The following is an 18736-nucleotide window of genomic DNA, read 5'->3' on the forward strand; positions in this document are numbered from 1 at the left end:
GGGGCCTAGAACTAACCCTCCCTTTCTCTTCCCCCTGGTGGCCCAGTCAGGAATTTGAAACCCTGAAGCAATTCCAGCTCCTGGCTCTCCAGATGGACTTAGGACTATCAAGTAGCTCTGAGAAAAGAGTTCAGAGTCTGGGGGTGAAGTATTAGGGAGAGGGGTGCACCTATGTCAAGCACCTGCTTAGCTGTGTCCGCTCCCTGGAGGATCCTTGCCCTGGAGGCCCTTGGCCCAGAAAGGGGCCCAAAGCCCCACATTCTGGCTGCACAGGAAACCTGACACCCCTTGTGCTTCCTCCATCTCCTGTCTATGGGACTCCTCTCCTGCCCAAGCTTCCTTCCCATCCAGAGACCACCTTCCTCTCTGAGCTCCTCTCCTATGAACAGATATTCCCATGGTCCATAAGCTGCAGAGGTCCAGTGGGGAAGGACCTCAGTCCAGCTTCAGAGAAGACTCTGAGCCTTCTCCTCAGTCCCCACCCAGGGCCTGAAGCTCTGGGTGACCCCTGGATCCCAAGGATGAGGCAAGGGCATGAAGAATGCAAGTCGGAGGGATAAAAACAGGCCTTTCCAGCTGATGTAGGGACCACAGCTGAGGGAGTGCTCCAGGACAATCTACTCACCTCTCCCCTGGCCTCAGGGGTGACACAAGTGGGGAGAGCCCAGGCGCCCCTGGTAGAGCATACATCCTCCTCTGTGCCTACAGTCATGGGCACCAGAGGTGCAGTGGCCAACAGGCAGATGGCGTCCCGTCTCTACCCCTGTCCAGCTTATAGGGTCTTAATCTTCAGTCCCCAGCACTTGAGCATAAGAGTCTCCTTTTTAAGCCCTCCCCACCTGTCCTCAGAGTCCTTTGGATCCCCATGATAGGCCTCCCACTGGCCTGAGGTGACAGAGTGAGCAGCAGATGGGTAGAAAACAGAGGGGCAGCTCCGGGCCCAAGGAGACCCTGGCTCTGCTTACCAGGGAGCTCTTGCCCCAAACCCAGGTTCCATGTATGACAGGGTACAGAGCTGGGGACTCAAACAGAGTGAGCTGGGATCTCCCACTTGGTGAGACAGAGGCCATGAGGATTCTGAGCAAGAGAGAGGAATCACCATGGGGCATGTCCTGGTACACCAGTTATCTACTCCAGCAGGGCCCAGCTGCCCCTCAGCATTGAAGGTGTGGGGGAGGGGCAGTACAAGGAGGAAGCTGTTTTCTTTCTCCAGTGGACCCTGCTCCTCTACTGGCTATTTGTATAGTGGCCTTGATAGGTATAAAAGCCTGAAGAGTCTGCACCACAAAGCTGGTGCCTTGAAAGTGTGCAGCTGAGGCCTTGCTGCTGGCTCATCTCTCTCAAAGCCGCAAGAGCAATGCTGGCAGTGCTGGCAGGGAGGGGAGATTTGACAGCAGGTGGGGAGTTGTGGGGGGAGAGTTGGGGAAAGCTGCAGGTAGAGCAGGGAGTCCTGGAATGGGGCTTGGGCCTGGGGCATGAGACAGGCAGACTGGGCAATGGGAGAAGCCATCCTGGCTGCTGCATGTCTGAGCACTCAACCCACCCTTCTTGGTTCCATCCAAGGTTACAGGGTCAGAGTCCCCAGGGCCTTGCTAACCCTTCCTGTTCTCTGGAGCCTTCTTACTGACCCAACCCCTTTCCAGCCTCAGGATATTTGCATGTGCTGTTCACTCTGCCAAAAACTCTCTTCCCCCAGCTGCTGTTCATTCCCACCTAACAGCAAAATGTCTCAGCAAAAATGTTACTTCCTGGGATGGCTTCCCTCACCTCTCTATTCATCTATCTAAGGCTATTCCGTTACCGCAAAGCAGCCTTTTTGTTGTATAGCATTTACCACAATTTGTACTTAAATATTCATTTGTTCATTTACTGATTCAAGGGCCAGTGGTCACCGTTTAGTCCCCTGTGCCCAGCATCCAGGTGCACAGCAGACACTCCATAAATACTCACTGCATCAAGGATCCCCTCACTGGCTCCCTCTGTGTGTGAGGGGCCAATGTGCCTTATAGCCCTCCTGTGCCCCTGAAGGTTAAGGGGAAGGGACAGGGCAGAGGCCAGCCCAGAGGTAGCTTGGGGTTAACTCCCATGACTATACATGTCCGACCCCAGGGTCTGCTAGGGCTGAGGTCACGTGGGCCTTGGTGGCTCTGAGAGGGTCCAGGAGCTCCTGTGCACTGGTGGAGACGGTGAATTTTTTGAGGGCAGGTTTTCCTTGTCGGAGGCTCCAGGGCCCACATTCACGTAGGCCACGGGTAGCTGCACGTAGTGGTCCCCTCGCAGCGCGGCCACCAAGCACTCTACTTCCCCTGCTAGTGCTCCAAAGGTGGGTCGTGCTGCAGGGTCCTCTGCCCAGCAGCGCTGCATCACCTCGTACCTACCAGGTAGAGAAAAACGTCAAGGGCACGGCACAGCCCCACCCAGAGGTTCTGGGCTGTCCACCTGCTCTTAGCCCCCTGGGGGGCCCCACAGGGTTAGGGCAGGTGACAAGGCCTGGTGCCTTGCATGACCCAATTATCTTCTCTTCCTTATGATTGCATTCTCACCCTGGCAGAGGTCAAATTGCCTCAGGGGTTGAGAGGTTGGACTCCTGTGACCTGGGCTATGTGACCTTGAGCAAGTTCCTTAATCTCTCTGTGCCTCTAGATCCTTCTTTGGTCACAGATCTATTGGGGCATAAGGTGAGAGGATGCCTATGAAGTTCTTAGCTTAGGGCCCTGCACACAGGCTATCCTGGTTATTATCCCATGTCTTCTAGGAAAGAAGCCCAAGTCCAGTAAAATGGAGATTAAAAGGCCTGAGATGTGTGGGGCAGCACATGGCAACATGATTCCCAAGTAGAGTTTCTCAGGTTTGTCTGGTGGGTTCTAATACATTTCCTCTATCTTGGAAATGTCATCCCTGCCTTAAATGATACTAAAAGAGTCCTACACACAAAGATGTCATAAAATTCTCAGACCCACTGAGCATGGTGTTGTTATTCCAACTTTGCAGATGAGGAAACTGAGGCCCAGAGAGAAGGGGCCTGCCCTGGTATAGAGGCTGCTGTGGTGTGCCACCCAGCTTCCCCCACTTCATTCTCACTGTAACTGCTGATGGCCCTTGGCTAAGGCCCTCTCTAGAAACTGCTCTAGGCAGAAAAGATAAGCCTCCTCCAGGCTCACACTCCTTCCTCAGGGACAGTTGTGAGCAGTGACTGAGTGCTGTCTGGTGCAAAGACTTGGGCCCCTTGATCTCAGTTGCAGAAAACTCTGAAGGGCCATCCCAATTCCAGAGGTGCCCAGGGAATGGGATGCGGCCTCTGCTGCATCTGCATTGCAGCCCAACTTCTCCCCATTTCCCTTGACCCCAGTCTACCAATAACCCCCTGCACATAAATCTCCAACTCAGAGTTGGTTTCAGGGATCCTGACCCAGAGTCAGATAGGCAGTGAAGGTAATTTCTCTTACTTTGAACCAGATTCATTAGTGAAGTAAATGATAAAGAGTAAACCCAAGGCAGGCAGGGCTGTGAGGAAGGGTTACTCATACCTTTCAGAGGCGCAGGCTGAAACAGGAATCATCAACCACCTTTACCTGTGACCTGGTTCTTCCTGTTCTAACCACAAAGACCTCAGCACAGCTGAGGCATGCCTGCTGCCTATGAAGCTGAACCACCTGACAGGCACTGATGAAACACAGCTGCCGCCATGCCTCTGGGAACAGGGAATCTGAAACTATATCCACTGCCAAAAAAATTCTGATCTGGAGATGTGGAGCGAGCTAGTGTGGGAGCTAATGGAACTTTTCCTTGAGGTTAAGAAAGCGGAAAAGATGGAAAACAGCCCCCCTTGGTGGGGATGGGGGGAGTGCTGGGAAATCAAATCACCAGCCTCAACCCAGACTCAGAACTGGGAATGCTGTTGCCATGGCAACCATGGTACCCTTCCAGCATCCAGCCCCGAATGGGGGTAGAACAAGTCCACAGATGAGGAAACTGAGACCCAGAAAGGGTCCCTTTCCAGGTCAGAGAGTTAGGCAAGAACTCTATCTCCAGCCCCCTCCTAGTCTCTGGGGCCCAGCTCCCTCCCCATCACCACTTCACCATACTCACAGAGAATCGGGGCAATATTCAGGCTGGGGCAGGCGGCGACCCTGGGCCAGGAAGTGAGTGAGGTCAAAAGGGTCGATGTGGGGGTATGGTGGGGCACCCCGTGTCAGCAGTTCCCATAACAGCACACCAAATGACCACTGTGGGAGGGGAGAGGTGAAGGGACTCAACTCTCGCCCCAAATTGGGGTAGGTGGCCCCCCAGGTCCTCTACCTCCCAGAGCCCTCTAGCTGAAAATGAGGGGCTCGACCCCCCCCAATCAGAGCCCATTCCTCAATACTTCACAAGTTCCTTCCCTCTGACCCCACCCACCACCTGATCCTGCCCAGAGTTGGGGCCGGGCAAGGCCTGGATTGTCTGTAAGGAACCAATGAGTTCACAGCCTCCTCTTACCCTGACACCTGCCTAGAGGGGGGCAAATGGGCTGTGGGAACTGCCCAGCTTGGGGATTCTCTGGGCTCAGATCATCATCTGGAGCTTAATGGGCAAGGCTGAGTGTTCTCTGAGGCCGTGTGGACTCTGGGGCAGGTGGGGCCTCACCACATCAGACTTGGTGGTGAATCTGTAGGTCCGCAGGCTCTCTAGTGCCATCCATTTGATGGGAAGGCGAGCATGGTGGTGCTGTTGGACACTGTAGTACTCCTTGTCCAGGATGTCTCGGGCCAGACCAAAGTCAGCCACCTTGACTGTGAATGATTCATCCAGCCTGGGAGGGAAAAATCTCACTCAGGACTGGACCCCATGAGGCCCTGAACCCACCTGTTCCAGGCCCCTGTAGGGTTTCAGAGCCGCAGTGTCTGATCCAAGCCTGCACCAGGCAGACAGAAAAGTGGAGGCCCAGAGAGGGGAGGACATGTCTTCCCTGAGGCACTGTCAGCTGCACACCCTGGTGCTCTGCCCCCTGGCTTCACCCCCAACTGCTCTGCCTGCTCACATGCAGTTCCGAGCTGCCAGGTCCCGATGCACAAACTTCTGCTCTGCCAGGTACTCCATGCCACGGGCCACCTGCAGGCCGAAGCTGATGAGGTCCTTCACCGTGGGGTTCTAGGGGCACAGGTGGGTCAGTAGGCAAGGCTACAGCAGCTTCTCACCAGCTTCTGCTACTCCCCCCACCCCAGTCTTCCAACCAAGGGCCAGCTGAGCACTAACACGCTGGGGTGAACGGATGAATTGGAGCAGGTCTCCGTGGCGCATGTAGGGCAGCAGCACCCGGGGCAGCCCTTCAGGTGGCAACACAATACCGATGAGAGCCAGCACGTTTGGGTGGTGCAGACCACGCATGAGTAGCCCCTCTCGCAGGAAGGCCTCCACCTCTTCTAATTCCGTGATGCCTGCAGAGCAGCTCGAGTCAGGCTCGGGGCAGGAAGCCCCTTTACAAGGATTAGATGGGCAAATGGAGAAGAAAGGCCTCCTGGTCAGGGTCATTCAGTGAGGTGGTAGCACAATAGGGTCGAGGACTCTCCCAGCCTCTGCCCCACTTACGACTCAGCGACTTGATGGCACAGTGGATTCGATTCTGGGCCTCATCTATGTATTCTCCATGGTAGACAACCCCAAAATGGCCTGATGATGGAGAGACAGGGACAGGGGCCCCAGTGCCCAGGGCTCGCACCACACCTTCTCACTGGCAACCAGACCTCAGAGCCCCATCTGGCCAATCTGATGTTAAAGACAAGCAGCAGCCTCATGATGGGAGGACATGTGGCCCTCACAGGCCCACTTAATCTGCACCAGAACCCACTGAAGAACGAACTCCTGTTTCTCAGATGAGCAGACAGAGGCTCGGTTATGCAGTATACCCAAGGTGAGAAGGCCAGAGCAGAGTCCTGCCCAATGGTCCTTCAAGCCACGTCATCTCAGGACTCCAACTCTGCCCCAACCCCACCTGGCCTAGCCCCCCATACCTTTGCCAATGACTCGGTCAGTGTGGGTGACTACCCGCTCGTGGGGAATCAGCACATCCTTGACATCTGCCAGGAGTGCAGAGTTCAGGTCCCTGAGCTGGATGGACTCTTTCTGGAGCAGTGGAACATGGGACCCATCCCTGCTGTCTGCAAAGGATGCTCTGTGCACCTGAGTGGTGGAATCCTGGCCATCGATGGCAGGGGCTGCTGAGGAGGAGAGGGAGTGAGGGGCTGGTGGAGCAGAGTGCATGGCCCCAGCCTCTGGTGCCTCTACCATCTCACCAAGGCCATTTCTGTAGTCAGAGCCTGAGCGAAGCACAGGCAGAGGCACAGCTCCTGTGGTCTGGTCCAGGGATGCCAAGTCATCCAGGTTGGGGGAAAGCACTGTGGAAAAATGGCCCCTGGTGGCCAACCACTCCTAACTCCTAGAGGTTGACCCCTATCCAGGAGGTATGGGCAGACCCCCGAGGCCTGGGCATAGAGAGGATATGGGGACTTGGAGATGTCATTGTTTGGGGGTAGGGGCTGAGTTAGGATGGGAGTGGAGAGCTCACCTAGCTGTTTTCTCTGGCGGTAATTCAGGACCAGTATGGCGGCCAATACAGCCACAAGCAGGAGCAGGGCCAGCAGGACACCAAGGAGCGTGCTCTGTGGGACCCCTTCCAGACCGGGCCGCACTACCTTGCCTAGGATGTGACACCCACCATCCACGCAGACCTGAGGGCAAGTGGCAGCTCAGGCCCAGCTTGCAGGCCCTCAACACGCGTCTCTGATGGAGGGCCAGCTGAACTGCCCTACCTACCTGCAGTGGAGCACCGTCCTTGCCAAGTTGCAGGGAGGGGGGCAGGGGGCAGACGACCACATCCCCCCGGAGCTCATGCTGGCAGCTCTCACCACCCACGGTCACGTTCACATCCACACAATCAGCCACAGTGCCCAGCCCAATATACTGCAGAGACAGTCATACGGACTGGCCAGTGCCTCCATCTCCTTCAGGTAGGCTTTAGCCCTAACCCTCCACTGTCCCCACCCCTCACCCCCATGCTTACCTCAAACTTAATGGCATGTTCCTCAGGCTTCAGTGGGGCCAGGTCCGTGCTGGGTGGATGGGGTGGGGGCAGGAATCGAAAGCCAGGCAGTGTGAAGCCAGCAGTTCCATCCCCCCAGGCACTCAGGTTCCCTGTCACCCACCCCTGGGAGCCTCGGACCACATATTCGGGCAAGCGGCACCACTGCTGCTCCGGGAGCTGCTTCTCACACTGCTGGGCCCATGGGAGAGTGGTTAGCCAGGTATGCTTACCTGTGGCCACCCAGCCCCCTCTGCCCAGCATGGGCTGGGGCTAGAACTCAGGGGACTGGTATGGCCCTTTTCCCTCTTGGCCAGTGCCCATTTGGCACCTGTCAGCACCCGCTCACCCTGTTTTCCACTGCCCTAAGCCCATCATGGAATGACAGCACCAGGTACCACACTGAAGTCAGATGCTGGCCACGGATGGTGATGTGGGAACCACTGCAGAGGACAGCAGAGCGGTGGGCTCAGGTGCTCCCTGAGGTTGGATTCCTCATTCTTAGGAGACCAGAGTGGGCAAAGAGATGGCACTTACGGGTAGCCACAGTTGGGGCTGATGCCCAACACAATGGGATCTTCCAGGTACTGGAAGTTCCAGGAGCCAGGGACCTCGGCGCCCCCCACCTTCAGGCGAATGGGAACGCTGGCAGTAGCAGCCCCAGGGGGTGTAGTACATAAAAGCTGCCCTTCTCTGACTCTGCAAAACAGGGGGATTAGGTTCAGGGGCACCCTCCATGTGATGGCCAGGCCCAGCTCCTCCAGGGCCTGCTGATCCCACCCAGTTCCTCTCTCAGTCATCTCTCCAACCTGCCCACACTCCATGGGATCTGTCTGAAGATCTGTCTGTCTTAGTCCCACTAAGGCTTCTAAGAAGTCAAGGGGGGAACAGGTTCCCAATAGCCTTGGCCAGAGCCAGTGAACCCTGTAATGAGTTCTCTTGCCATCCCCAAACCACCTCTGCACTCGAGAGATCAACGGACTCCCCTTCCTGGACCTGTTCCCTACACTGACCATGTGACTGAGCCTTCCTCCCCCTGCCCTGATACAGATCCCAGCTCCTCTGGTGAAAGCCCCTCTGTGTGGGATCCTGTGGCCTCCCATCTCCTTTCCTGCTGGCACTTACCGTTTCAGTGGGCACTCAGTTCCATTGATCAGCACAACCCAACTGGTGCCAATATCCAGGCCTTGGCCTTCAAGGGTGAGGCAAGTACCCCCTGCCCGTGGGCCAAAGAGGGGTTGTACTGCTGTCAGCACTGGCTCCTAAGAGGGCATGGAAGTGGCTTAGCTTGGAGTAGGAGACCCTCTACTCCAAACCCTTCCCTGCCCAAATTGCCCAGCTGGCCAAGGGTACAGAAAAGGCAAGGTAACCTCACCATGAAAGAGAAGCCTCGCAGCATGGAGGTGCCATCTACCCGGAAGTGCCTGCCCAGAGGCATGTTGGTCACAGTGAGGCTGACGTTGGCGGGCCCGGCTCCCTGAGTACCCAAGGGCTTCAGCTCACACTCAAGCTTTTCTGTAAAGTCCTTCCAGGGCCCTTGGCTGAGACATTAGGGGAAATTAAGGTCAGTCAGGAGTTAGATAGGCTTGGTTGCATGCCTGCTGCAACTCAAGTCTTCTACGAGTTTGAGGATTGTATCTCTCTACCCACACCTCTATCCAGGGTTGGCAGGATCTGGCGGGGCAGGGACTAGCTTTGCCATGACTCAACAGATAGGTAGAGCATATGCAGGCTCAAAAAGGGGCAGAGATGTTGTCTCCCCGGACCCAAAGCAACCAGAGGCAGTGCAGCTTGCCCCATACAAGTGGAGGACAGGGTCTCACAGCCCAAAGGCAGGGACCAGGTTATACCTGAGGTTTGAGCTGTCCTTGGGCATCAGTTGGCAGGGACTTTGACCCACGGTGATCTGATGTGTGCCCTCAGGCAGCGAACCAAAAGGGTGCAGGTAAAAGTTGGAGCCACACAGGGTCAGCCTCGTGCTGCCCCTCAGGGGTCCACTGTGAGGGTAGAACTGAGCAGGAAGGAGAAGAGAGCCTGAGTCTCTCTGAGTCAGGACTCTCAGCTGCATCTACTTTTCCCTAAGTTTTCTGCTGCATCTTTGGCATGCATTATTCTAGGTCACTTGCTAGTCCTCACTCAATACTCTATGTAGGTGCCATTCTCTCTGCCAAGAATGTCCTCCTTGTAGATACTGAGGACATCCCAGGCCTGAGGAAGATCATGGTCAAGACATGCTGACCTCCACCCCAGGCTCAGGTTGACCCACACTTACCTGTGCACTACCTGGCAAGCCATACCTCAGTAAGCTCGGGTGGGCAATGGTCCTGTTGCCAGGATCCAGGACACTCCTTCTGCTGGGCACACATGTTCCCACACCATCCACAGCCCATGAAACGTTGTGCCCGCAGGCAATGCCCACAGGTGAGGAAGTGGCGGCAGCCAGGGCCCCGGATAGGTACCTGGAAGACCTTGGACAGACAGGTGGCTCAGGAGTGGCTGAAGGAGGGGACTAAGCTTCACAGACCTACCCTGGTCCCACTGTAAATCAGGGTGGTGAGAACTGTGTCTCAGTGCCTCCCTGGAATCTATGTGGAGGCTGTGCTCCCACAGCCCAGCCCCAGGCCTTGCCCCTGCCCTCCTTACCTGGTCACCAGAGGCAAAGTGCAGGTGGTCCCCAAGTCGACTGACATCCCGATGCACAGGCTGCCCATTGCTGCCCAGTGAGAAGTTGGACACATACAGCAAGCGGTTGGGAGACCTGGCCATTTCCACCTGGGACAGGTCAATGGTGAGCAAAATGGGGACAGGATTCTGGGAACAAGGGGCTGTGGAGATGAGGCACCTACCTGCAGGATGCGGCCATCAGCTGTGCCCATGTGGGCCACTGTGACATTGTCGAGGCATGTTACATACAGTGCAGTGACCTGCACTGTTCCTAACAGCCCGTTGAATAGGTCCACACGTAAGAAGTTGTGGCTGACCAGCAGAGGGAAGTGGCGGCAGCTGGTGTTGGGGCTGGGGGCCTCCAGGCCAGGCTGGGGAGGGTCAGGGAAGGAGTCAGGGCTTTCCTGCATGCACTGACCCCTTGGGGCCTCTGTCAGTGACCACAGCAGTCCAAACTTCTACCCCTCACCTGGCCTGGCTGGAGAAAGCCCCAGGCCTGCCAGTTACCACATCCCCCTCCATGGAGCTCTCAGAAGTAGCACCACCAAGGAAGAAAGTCAAGTAAGGCTGGCTCCCCTTACACCTTGCCTTACCCTGTCACGTCCCTGCTGATAATGAGTTACTGAGTCTTACAGAGCCAATCCCATTCTGTCCTCACAACCACGCTGTAGAGTGGGTGCTCTCCTCACTCGCAACTTACAGACAAGGAAACTGGCTCAGAGAGGTTTGCTCACCCCACAAAGGCCTTTATTGCTTTGCAGGAAAGGAGCCAGGTTGGAAGTCTGAGTTCTTGACCAGAGTCCTCTCCTGCTCCCTGCTGGTTCTTCCCTGCACTTCAACAAACACTGTTCCCTCTTGAGGCTAGTTTCTCCACCTGCAGAAGGGGCTAAACTCTGAGAGGTATTGGCCAGCACGGGGTTGCTAGCATGGTCCTTCTCTCTGGTGAGACTCCAAAGATCTTCCTGTACCTTCAGCTGCTACTTGTACCTCCTTCAGGGTACAAGACGGATCAATCACGGCCTGAAGGCCTGATTGCCAGGCTAGGCCCTAGGGGTCAGAAGACACTAATTTCTGCCCTGCTCTTAGCAGGAGGGTGTTTGGGGGACACTCAATGCCCCAAGGCCAGACTGCGGAAGCTTCTGGGGAACCAGGAAGCAAAGGTATGAATGCAGGGTATTGGAGCTGGGTGCAAGGTGCAAGCAGGGCTCTGTAGCCCTAATAGCTTGGGACTCTCCCTCGTCAGCCCTCAGGACACTCCTCCAAGCTGATGGGAGGCTGCCACCAGATTAAGTATGCTTAACCCAGTCCTGAGATCTCAGTACTGATCTTAAACCTAGGGAGAAAGAGAAGATATAGAGCTAGGCTTTGACACTCCACACACTGAGTCTGTAGCCTGGATGGGTGGGGGCTGGGACTCTGTCCTCACTGGAGGTGGGTAAAAGTCCTGGCTGTAGCAGGAAGCCAGCCAGGTGTTTTCAGTATGACTCAGAGACAGGTGGAGCTGTGGTATGGAAAAGAGCCACACCCCTGCCTGTTTGCCCCAGGGCTCCAGAGCCTTAGCTCTGAGTTCCCAAGTTTGTCTAGGGGCCTCTGTCTCCTGAAAACACCTAAGTGACCAATGCTCCACAGAAGAGGGTGACTCCCTCAGACCCAAACCCTATCTGAACACATGGAGGGCAGGTGCCAGCACTGAGTCCCTCAGGCTTCATGAGGGCAGCCACAATGAGCACACAGCAGGTGTCCTCTTGGAGGCTGTGTGCCCAGTCACTGGACAAACGCTGTCCAGGCACTGCCTCGGGGCCTGGCCAGACTGTGGGCAGGGCTTAAGATCAGTCTTTTTGGAGCCTTGCGCTGCCAAGTCGTGCTAGGTGTCTTCTGATCCCCCGACCACTAGCCAAGTCAGGGAGAGGTTCTGACTCCCCAGAGAGAAAGGAGGGCTGGCAGGGCTGCCCAGGCCCAGACTAGGGATCCCAAAACCTAGGGCCTCCTCAACCCAGAGGGAGTCAGCTGAGGGAGGGAAGGTGAAGACCCCCACCTCTCATTGTTTATAAATTCTCCTCCTAACACAGGGCATCAGTCAGAAAGAAAAGAGTCAGTGAAAAATGTCACATCAGGGCCAGGGCAGCCAAAGACTCTGACAGCAGTGACTGTGGGTTAGCTTGCTGAAAAGCCACTTGTCCAATGCCATTCGTTTGTTCACCCCATTTCCTTGGTTTAATCTTTTGTAATATAGGGCAGGATGGTTTCAATGGCTTCAAGGGATCAGCTTTATTTTTGACCTCAGGGAAGCCTTTTAAGGAACGTCCCCTTTATCTCTGCTCCAGCTCCCTGACACTATGGCTGGAGAGAAACTGGGTAGGGTCCATTGGAAGGAGCCCTAGTTCAGCATGGGCTGGGAAGCCTGGGGAAAGAAAGAGGACTGGGCAAGGCCCCAACTATGGTGAAACAAAGTCTAGGACTTCTGCGTGGTGAACCAATTCCAACCAGCCCCTCCTAGGCCTTTACTCATCCTCAGATGTTTATAGTTGCTTGCATAAGACTGGGGTGAGCCTCCTGGAATTTACTAGAGCTAAGCTGCTTTGTCACTATGTCCTGAATCCTCCCCCAATCACCCCATGGAGAACATCAGCCATGAGTGGGTCAATAAAGCCCAAGGCATGCAGGCTCCCTGACAAGGCCCCAGCTTCCAAGGCCCAGGTTCTCTGGAACAGGGGTCCAGGCAGGCATTCTCTGACAACTCCTGCCCCACCTGCTCTGGAAAGTAGAGCAAAACAAGTATTCCCACAGGGAAAGTGAAACTGTGTTGGTAAGTAGCTGTGGGTCTGAGTGAATCTGTGAGCATCTGCCTGTGTTGGGGAGGGTGCTGCCTTGCTGTGTGTGTCCCTAAGGGTGTGTGTGGTGAGCAGGTAGGAAGGGACACCCATTATTCTACCCAGAGTTTGGAAGGGGGCCTGGAAGAGAAACAGTTATGATGCAATCCAGTTTTCACATAACCAGGGAAACTACCAAAAATACCAAGGATGTAGTAAGTGAGAGGGTGAAAGAGTAAAATGAGGTAGCAACAGAGTCTGGCCTCGCCAGGAGATGGGCCTCCAGTGTGGCCTTTGGCTGATTTCCTCACACCACCCCCAAAGGAATTGAGTGGAAGAGAAAACCTCCTCCCGCCTGCCCTCCCGGTCCCAGATCCTCTCAGTGCTGGAATGGAAGCATGTGAGCACTACCCACAAGTGAAGACCCCTTCTTTCTGCTCACCGGGTTGGGGCATAAACTGGGCAACTGGAAGAAGTCTAGGCCTCGCCGCAGGCCCTGGTGGACGGGAGGCTCACAACAGCGCTCCACTCCCAGATCGATGAGCGTGTTCAGCAGGTTGAGGGGAAAGGCGCAGACGACAGAATTAGGATCCACACTCGGGCCGCTGTCTCTGCTTGCTGAGAATACACCGAATAGCACTTCCTGGCCCTCAGAGATGCTCAGCTCAGTAGCCAGTCTGCCTCCCACTGCAGCAGCGTGGGCCGCCCGCAGCACGGGGTAGGGCTGGCCGCCCTCATGCGCCGAGCGACGCCGGCGTTTAGGCGCAAAACGGCAGTCGAGGACAAGCTCGCGGTAGTCGCCGAGGTCGGTCTCTACAGCGCTGAGTCGCGCCAGGTGAGTGTGTAAGCCGCCAGGAGCAGCTGCCACGTTGACAGGCTGCACTGTCAGGAAATAGACGAAGGCTCCTGAACGGAAACTGTACACGTATTCGATCCGGTAGGAAGAGAGGTGCTCAGGCAGCACTGACAGTGAAGCAAAGCCTGGTGCGAATCCTGAGGCGTCAGCCTTGAGTCGCCGGATGGAGACTGAGCGTGGGCTGAAGCTGGTAGCCACTCCTGAGTCCAGTGACGATGCCACATAGAAGTAGGAGGCATGGCCCTGCTCAACGATGGTCACAAGTGTGCCCAGAGGGCTGGCCACACAGTCGGGGCAGTCCTCTGGTCGATTGTGGTGGTCAGAGAAAAGGCAGACTGGTGGCGCCAGGTGCAGGACTGTCCCACGGGGCTCTAGCTCATGCAAGAAGCAGCGGCCATGAAGGCTGGAGCCACAACTGATTAGTGCCGGCAGCGCCGGCTCCAGCACTAGCACCTGCGCATCTGTGTCTCCCGGCGGAGCGTAGGGGCCTGGGCCACAGGCTGCACATGTCTGGCAGCCAGGGTCCCCAGCAGGGCCCGTGGCCAGGCTCTCAACTGGCTGCAGGTCAGGCCCAAGCACGTGCAGGCGATTGCGTGTGGCCACGAAGACGGCACTCCCTTCCCCGTCGCCATCATAGGTCGTCACAGCCTGTACCGGACCGCCGGCAGAGTAGCTGGGCATCACGTACTTCACGTCAAAGTTGCGGGAGGCAGCGTAGGGGATGCGCGGGCACTGCCAGGACCCACCTGTCGCGGGCACAGCCGGCAGCAGTAGTAACAGGAAGGGCAGCAACGGCAGCGGGTGGAGCTCCATTGAGGCCCAGACCGGGCCCCGCGGAGGTTCCTGCAGGCCAGGATCTGGCTGGGAGCCGACTCTAAGTCTGGGTTGGGACTAGCGTCGAAAGCCGGACCTGAGAGCCCTCAGGCAGCCGACTACGCCAGGGTGCCTGAGGTGCCGACCGCCCTCCCCTGCCCTCGGGTCTGAGCAGCTGGAGCAGGCGGACGCACACAGACAGGGAACAGAGAGGCTGCCTCACCTGCTGGCCCAACTGCGGCTCCCAGCCCGCGCCCTTAGAGCAAAGTCAGTTGGAAAGCCTGGGGCGGGGCTGGTGGGACCAGGGTGTGGGGGCGGAGCTGTGGGCGTGGCCCGCTGGAGGACTAGCCTAGCCCGACCGCTCAGCCGGTCCGACTCTTCCCGCAATCTGAAGCCTGAGTCCTGCATCTACTCCTGGGCGCCTTTTTCTCTATGGCCTCTGGATGGATGTGCTGGAGTGACCTGGAAAGAGGTTAAGTAGGTCTGAGCCTTCCTGTTCTGCCTCCCCTCCCCCCACCACGACCGACAAGGAGGAAGTGAAGGGGCGGGGTGGGGGGGCTGCCCCAGCACTTTGAGGACCACCTGGTCTATTTCTTCTCTTGGCTCCAGGATATTACAACATCCTCAGACCCTTGTTTCTGGGCAGGGCCTGGTGGACCCACCGTGTGGGAAACAGAGACCACCAATGTGTGGAGAACCAGAGGGGAAGTGGCACTACCCTCGCTTAGGCAGGGACTATCCCTCTGTGGGCCTGCCCTGGGCTGACAGCTACAGGACGCTGTCAGAGGACAGTGCATTGCACCCTGCCCACCCAGGGAGTAGAAGTTGTAATGTCCTGCTGGTTGGACATTAGAGTCAAAGGAGAAGCAGCTTATGTGGAGGCCCAACCCTAGCTCTGGTCCGTCCACCGCTGCCTCAGTAGCTGGCAGCTGTAGGATGAGGACAACAAAATATGCAATGCTGGCCTTTGTTCCTGGCTCTGCTCCAGTGCCTCCCTGGTATGGTGGAAACATGGGCTTTGGCTCTCAGGGGACCTCTAACCTGCTCTGAAGCCAGGCTGGGACTCAGTCTCTCGGTCTCTGAGATGAGGATGTAGTTCTAACTGGGTGGTTGCCCAGAGTTCTCTCTCCAGGCTCTGAGAGGTATGAGGCAGGGGGAGGGAAGTCACCCTAGGTCTGCTCTTGACACCTCTTACCTGGACTTCAGCAGCTGCTCCCTGGTAACTGGCCCCCCCAACATTGGAGGGGGGCCTTAGGGGACATTCTCAGCCTTACAGCCCCCTCAGCCAGGTGGGCCTGGACCCTGGAGGGAGGGTAATCTTCACTGGGTTGCCCTAGGCTGAGGTCTGAAGGACCCGTGAACTGTGAGTCCCAGAGCTTTGGAGGGTAAGGCGGTGGTGGGGAGAGAAGCTCTCAGCCCAACAGAGCTCCTGACCTTACATGTATATCCTCTATTCACCACCCAACCCAGACTCCTTGTTCCTCCTTCCAGGAGCAAGCTTTTACCTTCCTTCTCTTGCAACTTAGGTGGCATCTCCTCCAGGAAGCCTACCTGATCCAGGCAGTGCCAGGTGCAGTTTGTGGGTCTCACAGACCCGGTGCACAGTTTACTCTAGATACCTGACATCCCCTGCCTTTATTTCTTTTTTTCTTTATCTTTTTCTTTCTTTTTCTTTTTTTCTTTTTAGGGCTGCACCTGTGGCATATGGAAGTTCCCAGACTAGGGGTTAGATCGGAGCTGCAGCTGCTGGCCTACACCACAGCCACAGCAACGCCAGGTCCAAGCAGTGTCTGAGACCTACACCCACAGCTCACGGCAACACTGGATCCTTATCCCACTGAGCAGGGCCAGGGATCGAAACCACATCCTCATGGATACTAGTCGGGTTCATTACCATTGAGCCACAGTGGGAACTCCCCCCTTCCCCCATTTCTAATCCTGGACTCCCCTACCCCTTTAAGCTGGAGCTCAGTGAGCATTTGGTGACAGAGAGGAACAGCACATGGGTGGCCACTCCCAGTGCTAAGAGGATACTGTGCCTGAGGCAACATAAAAGACACTCCCTCCTTTAACGAGAATTGGCCCGGAAATGAATAAACACACATCAGAAATTATGGCACCATTCCTATGTTCCACAATCAACATGTCTAAAGATAGTCACACTGGGCAAGACTAAAATGAAACATTCTCTGCCTAGGGATGAGACATGGGTTCCTGTGACCCCTATTCTGACTGAGGAAATTAGGAGAGACTTCTGGGATTTGGGAGGAAACCTCACAGGCTCTCTTCGATCACCTGTTCACCTGTTTTGGGGGTGAGGGTGTGGGGGTGCAGCAGCCAACAATTGGGTCTCTGCTGCCGCCATGTGGCCCAAATGTTCACTGCCCCCAGGCTGGCATCTCCTCCCAGAAACCCTTGGTCTTTGACAGCAGAGGTCCACAGAGTGCCTTTTTCTCCCTGCTTATCCACTCAGCCTTCAGGAGGGGGGCAGGTAAGCCATGTGGGGGTAGTCAGCTGATGGGTCTTGCGGTGCCGAGTACAAGCACTCTTCCAAGTTGAACTCACAAGATCTGACCAAGCTTAGAAACTGCCCGACTGCCCTTGCATTTGTCACCTTGAAGGAGTGCTAGCCACTCTGCCATCTTTGGGCTCTCTCTCCCTCTGAACATTACCCCAGCCTCTTTCTCCAACCTGAAGGGATCATCTTAGGGGCAGCAGAGGGGTCTCTCAAACTACATGACCACGTCACTCTGCAGCTTTAAAACATGACTCCCAGTGTTTCCGTCGTGGCTGTTGTTAACGAATCCAATTAGGAACCATGAGGTTGCGGGTTCGATCCCTGGCCTCACTCTGTGGGTTAAGGATTGGCATTGCCATGAGCTGTGGTGTAGGTCGCAGACACAGCTTGGATCCCGCATTGCTGTGGCTGCAGTGTAGGCCTGCGGCTACAGCTCCGATTAGACCCCTAGCCTGGGAACCTCCATATGCTGCAGGTGTGCCCCTAGGAAAGACAAAAAAAAAAAAAAGACTCCCTACTGCCAGACTTTTACCTGGAGTTTTAGAACTCTAGACCTTAAAGACTCCTCCAGCTTCACTATAAACCAGTCATACAAGGTTTTTTCCATACCAGGTTTCATACTGGGTTCATCCCTTTGTACATGCTGGTTCCTCCACTAGAAACACTTTTCTGTTTGCTTGTTATCCCTTCCTTGATTCCTAAATAGGTAAGCCCTACACTTCCAGGTGCCCACTCTCCTAGGTATACACACTCATTTAGTGGTGACTATCTGTCCACACCCCTTCCCACCCAGCATAGGTGTTGAACTGCAAGAAGCTGAGAGCCCTACAGAGATCAGAGCAGCCAACAGGGATGCCTGGGGGCTGACTGTGGACCAGAAGAACACCAGTAGCAGTCAGAGACAGTTGGCCTGGCATTATCCTGGCCCCAGAGGCAGTGGTTTGGTGCCCTGGCCAGGAGCAAGAGGAGGAACAGAAGCAGGAAGCAGACAGAAAAGAGACCCAGGATATGTGTATAGTATGAACAGTATCTACCAAGCCTGTGGCTACTCCACATGGGCTTTGGAGTCTGGGTAGGTGGTCTGCTGCTATACCCACTCTAATGTGACCCAGGATGGGGCCAAGGGCGGGGGCTATGCTGCCCTTTCCTGGGACAGTAAGCGAATGATTCCAGTGCGCCCTTGATCTGTGCCACCTAGACAGATGCATTCTCCCACATGGGTTCATTTTAGTGGCAGAGCTCTCAGAGGCTGCATGAAGGTGATTCACTTTATAGTCTGAACACAATATTCAGTGGACACTTTACTCCCATAATACTTCCTAGGTCTTTTGCTCCCCTGGCAAAAGTTGTAGCATAACTGGGAGAGCGCCCAGCAGTAAGGTAGAGGCTTTCTGCGCTGTGCCCTGGGCTTATCCAAAGAAGGTCTCATGGTAGAGCAAATGGGGTTGGGCCTTCTCTGCCAAGCCCTCCTGGAATGTCCATGGTGACCCATGTAGGGTGAGCCATGCCAGGGAACAGGGTGACTGAAGAGGGCCCAGTACCTAATGACACCAGCCCTTCTTGGGGCAGGGTCCACTAGAGGTCAGCTGGTCTTCTCTCAGGTCGTCCAACTCACTCCTGGGGGCCATTCTGAGGAATGTGCTAGCTGAAGGTATGGGAGCTGAGGTGGACAGCCCTTAGGAGGATGCCTAAGCTGGGACAATTTCCCCAGAGGCTTTCAGCTATAGTGAGGCTGGACTCTAAATTTGTCTGTGGCGGATCCTGGGCAGCCTCACCAAGGGCTCCAATCCATGCCCCGATTGACTCTCCCCTCTTGACTGTTCCTGTCTTAGCCCAGCCCCTGCTGAACTACAGCAGCCCATTAAGCAGAGCCACAGCCAGGGCAGCCAGGGGATTGGGTGGTCCCTCAGGACATATGGCTGGGGGTCTCACCCAGGAGAGAGAGGGGAGGCACCAGGGGCTCAGACTGAGGTTGAGGGTGGGGCTTTGTGGGTGGGGGTAGGGTAAGGTCAATGGAG

At 55.9% G+C, this 18736-nt stretch overlaps 1 protein-coding gene across 8 annotated transcripts; it reads right to left on the reverse strand.

Moving 5' to 3' along the window:
- Nucleotides 1-1839: 1839 nt before the first annotated feature.
- Nucleotides 1840-14485, reverse strand: MST1R (macrophage stimulating 1 receptor). Of its 8 annotated transcripts, none has more exons than XM_047774630.1 (20): nt 12974-14485; nt 9904-10092; nt 9701-9829; nt 9355-9525; nt 8908-9068; nt 8433-8598; nt 8183-8319; nt 7595-7756; nt 7407-7500; nt 7040-7249; nt 6793-6939; nt 6545-6707; nt 6273-6374; nt 5991-6194; nt 5569-5649; nt 5236-5417; nt 5021-5130; nt 4627-4792; nt 4090-4226; nt 1840-2374 (listed from the first exon to the last, which is right to left on the reverse strand). In XM_047774630.1, the coding sequence occupies exons 1-20, from the start codon at nt 14198-14200 to the stop codon at nt 2128-2130; spliced, it is 4185 nt and encodes a 1394-aa protein (XP_047630586.1). In that variant the 5' UTR covers nt 14201-14485; the 3' UTR covers nt 1840-2127. The 8 variants fall into 8 exon arrangements, with proteins under 8 accessions (XP_047630586.1, XP_047630583.1, XP_047630595.1 ...); XM_047774627.1 differs by having other exon boundaries at nt 5991-6197; XM_047774639.1 differs by lacking the exon at nt 6273-6374.
- Nucleotides 14486-18736: the final 4251 nt, after the last annotated feature.

This window comes from Phacochoerus africanus, chromosome 1 (assembly GCF_016906955.1).
Source record: "Phacochoerus africanus isolate WHEZ1 chromosome 1, ROS_Pafr_v1, whole genome shotgun sequence".
Taxonomy (NCBI): Eukaryota; Metazoa; Chordata; class Mammalia; order Artiodactyla; family Suidae; genus Phacochoerus; species Phacochoerus africanus.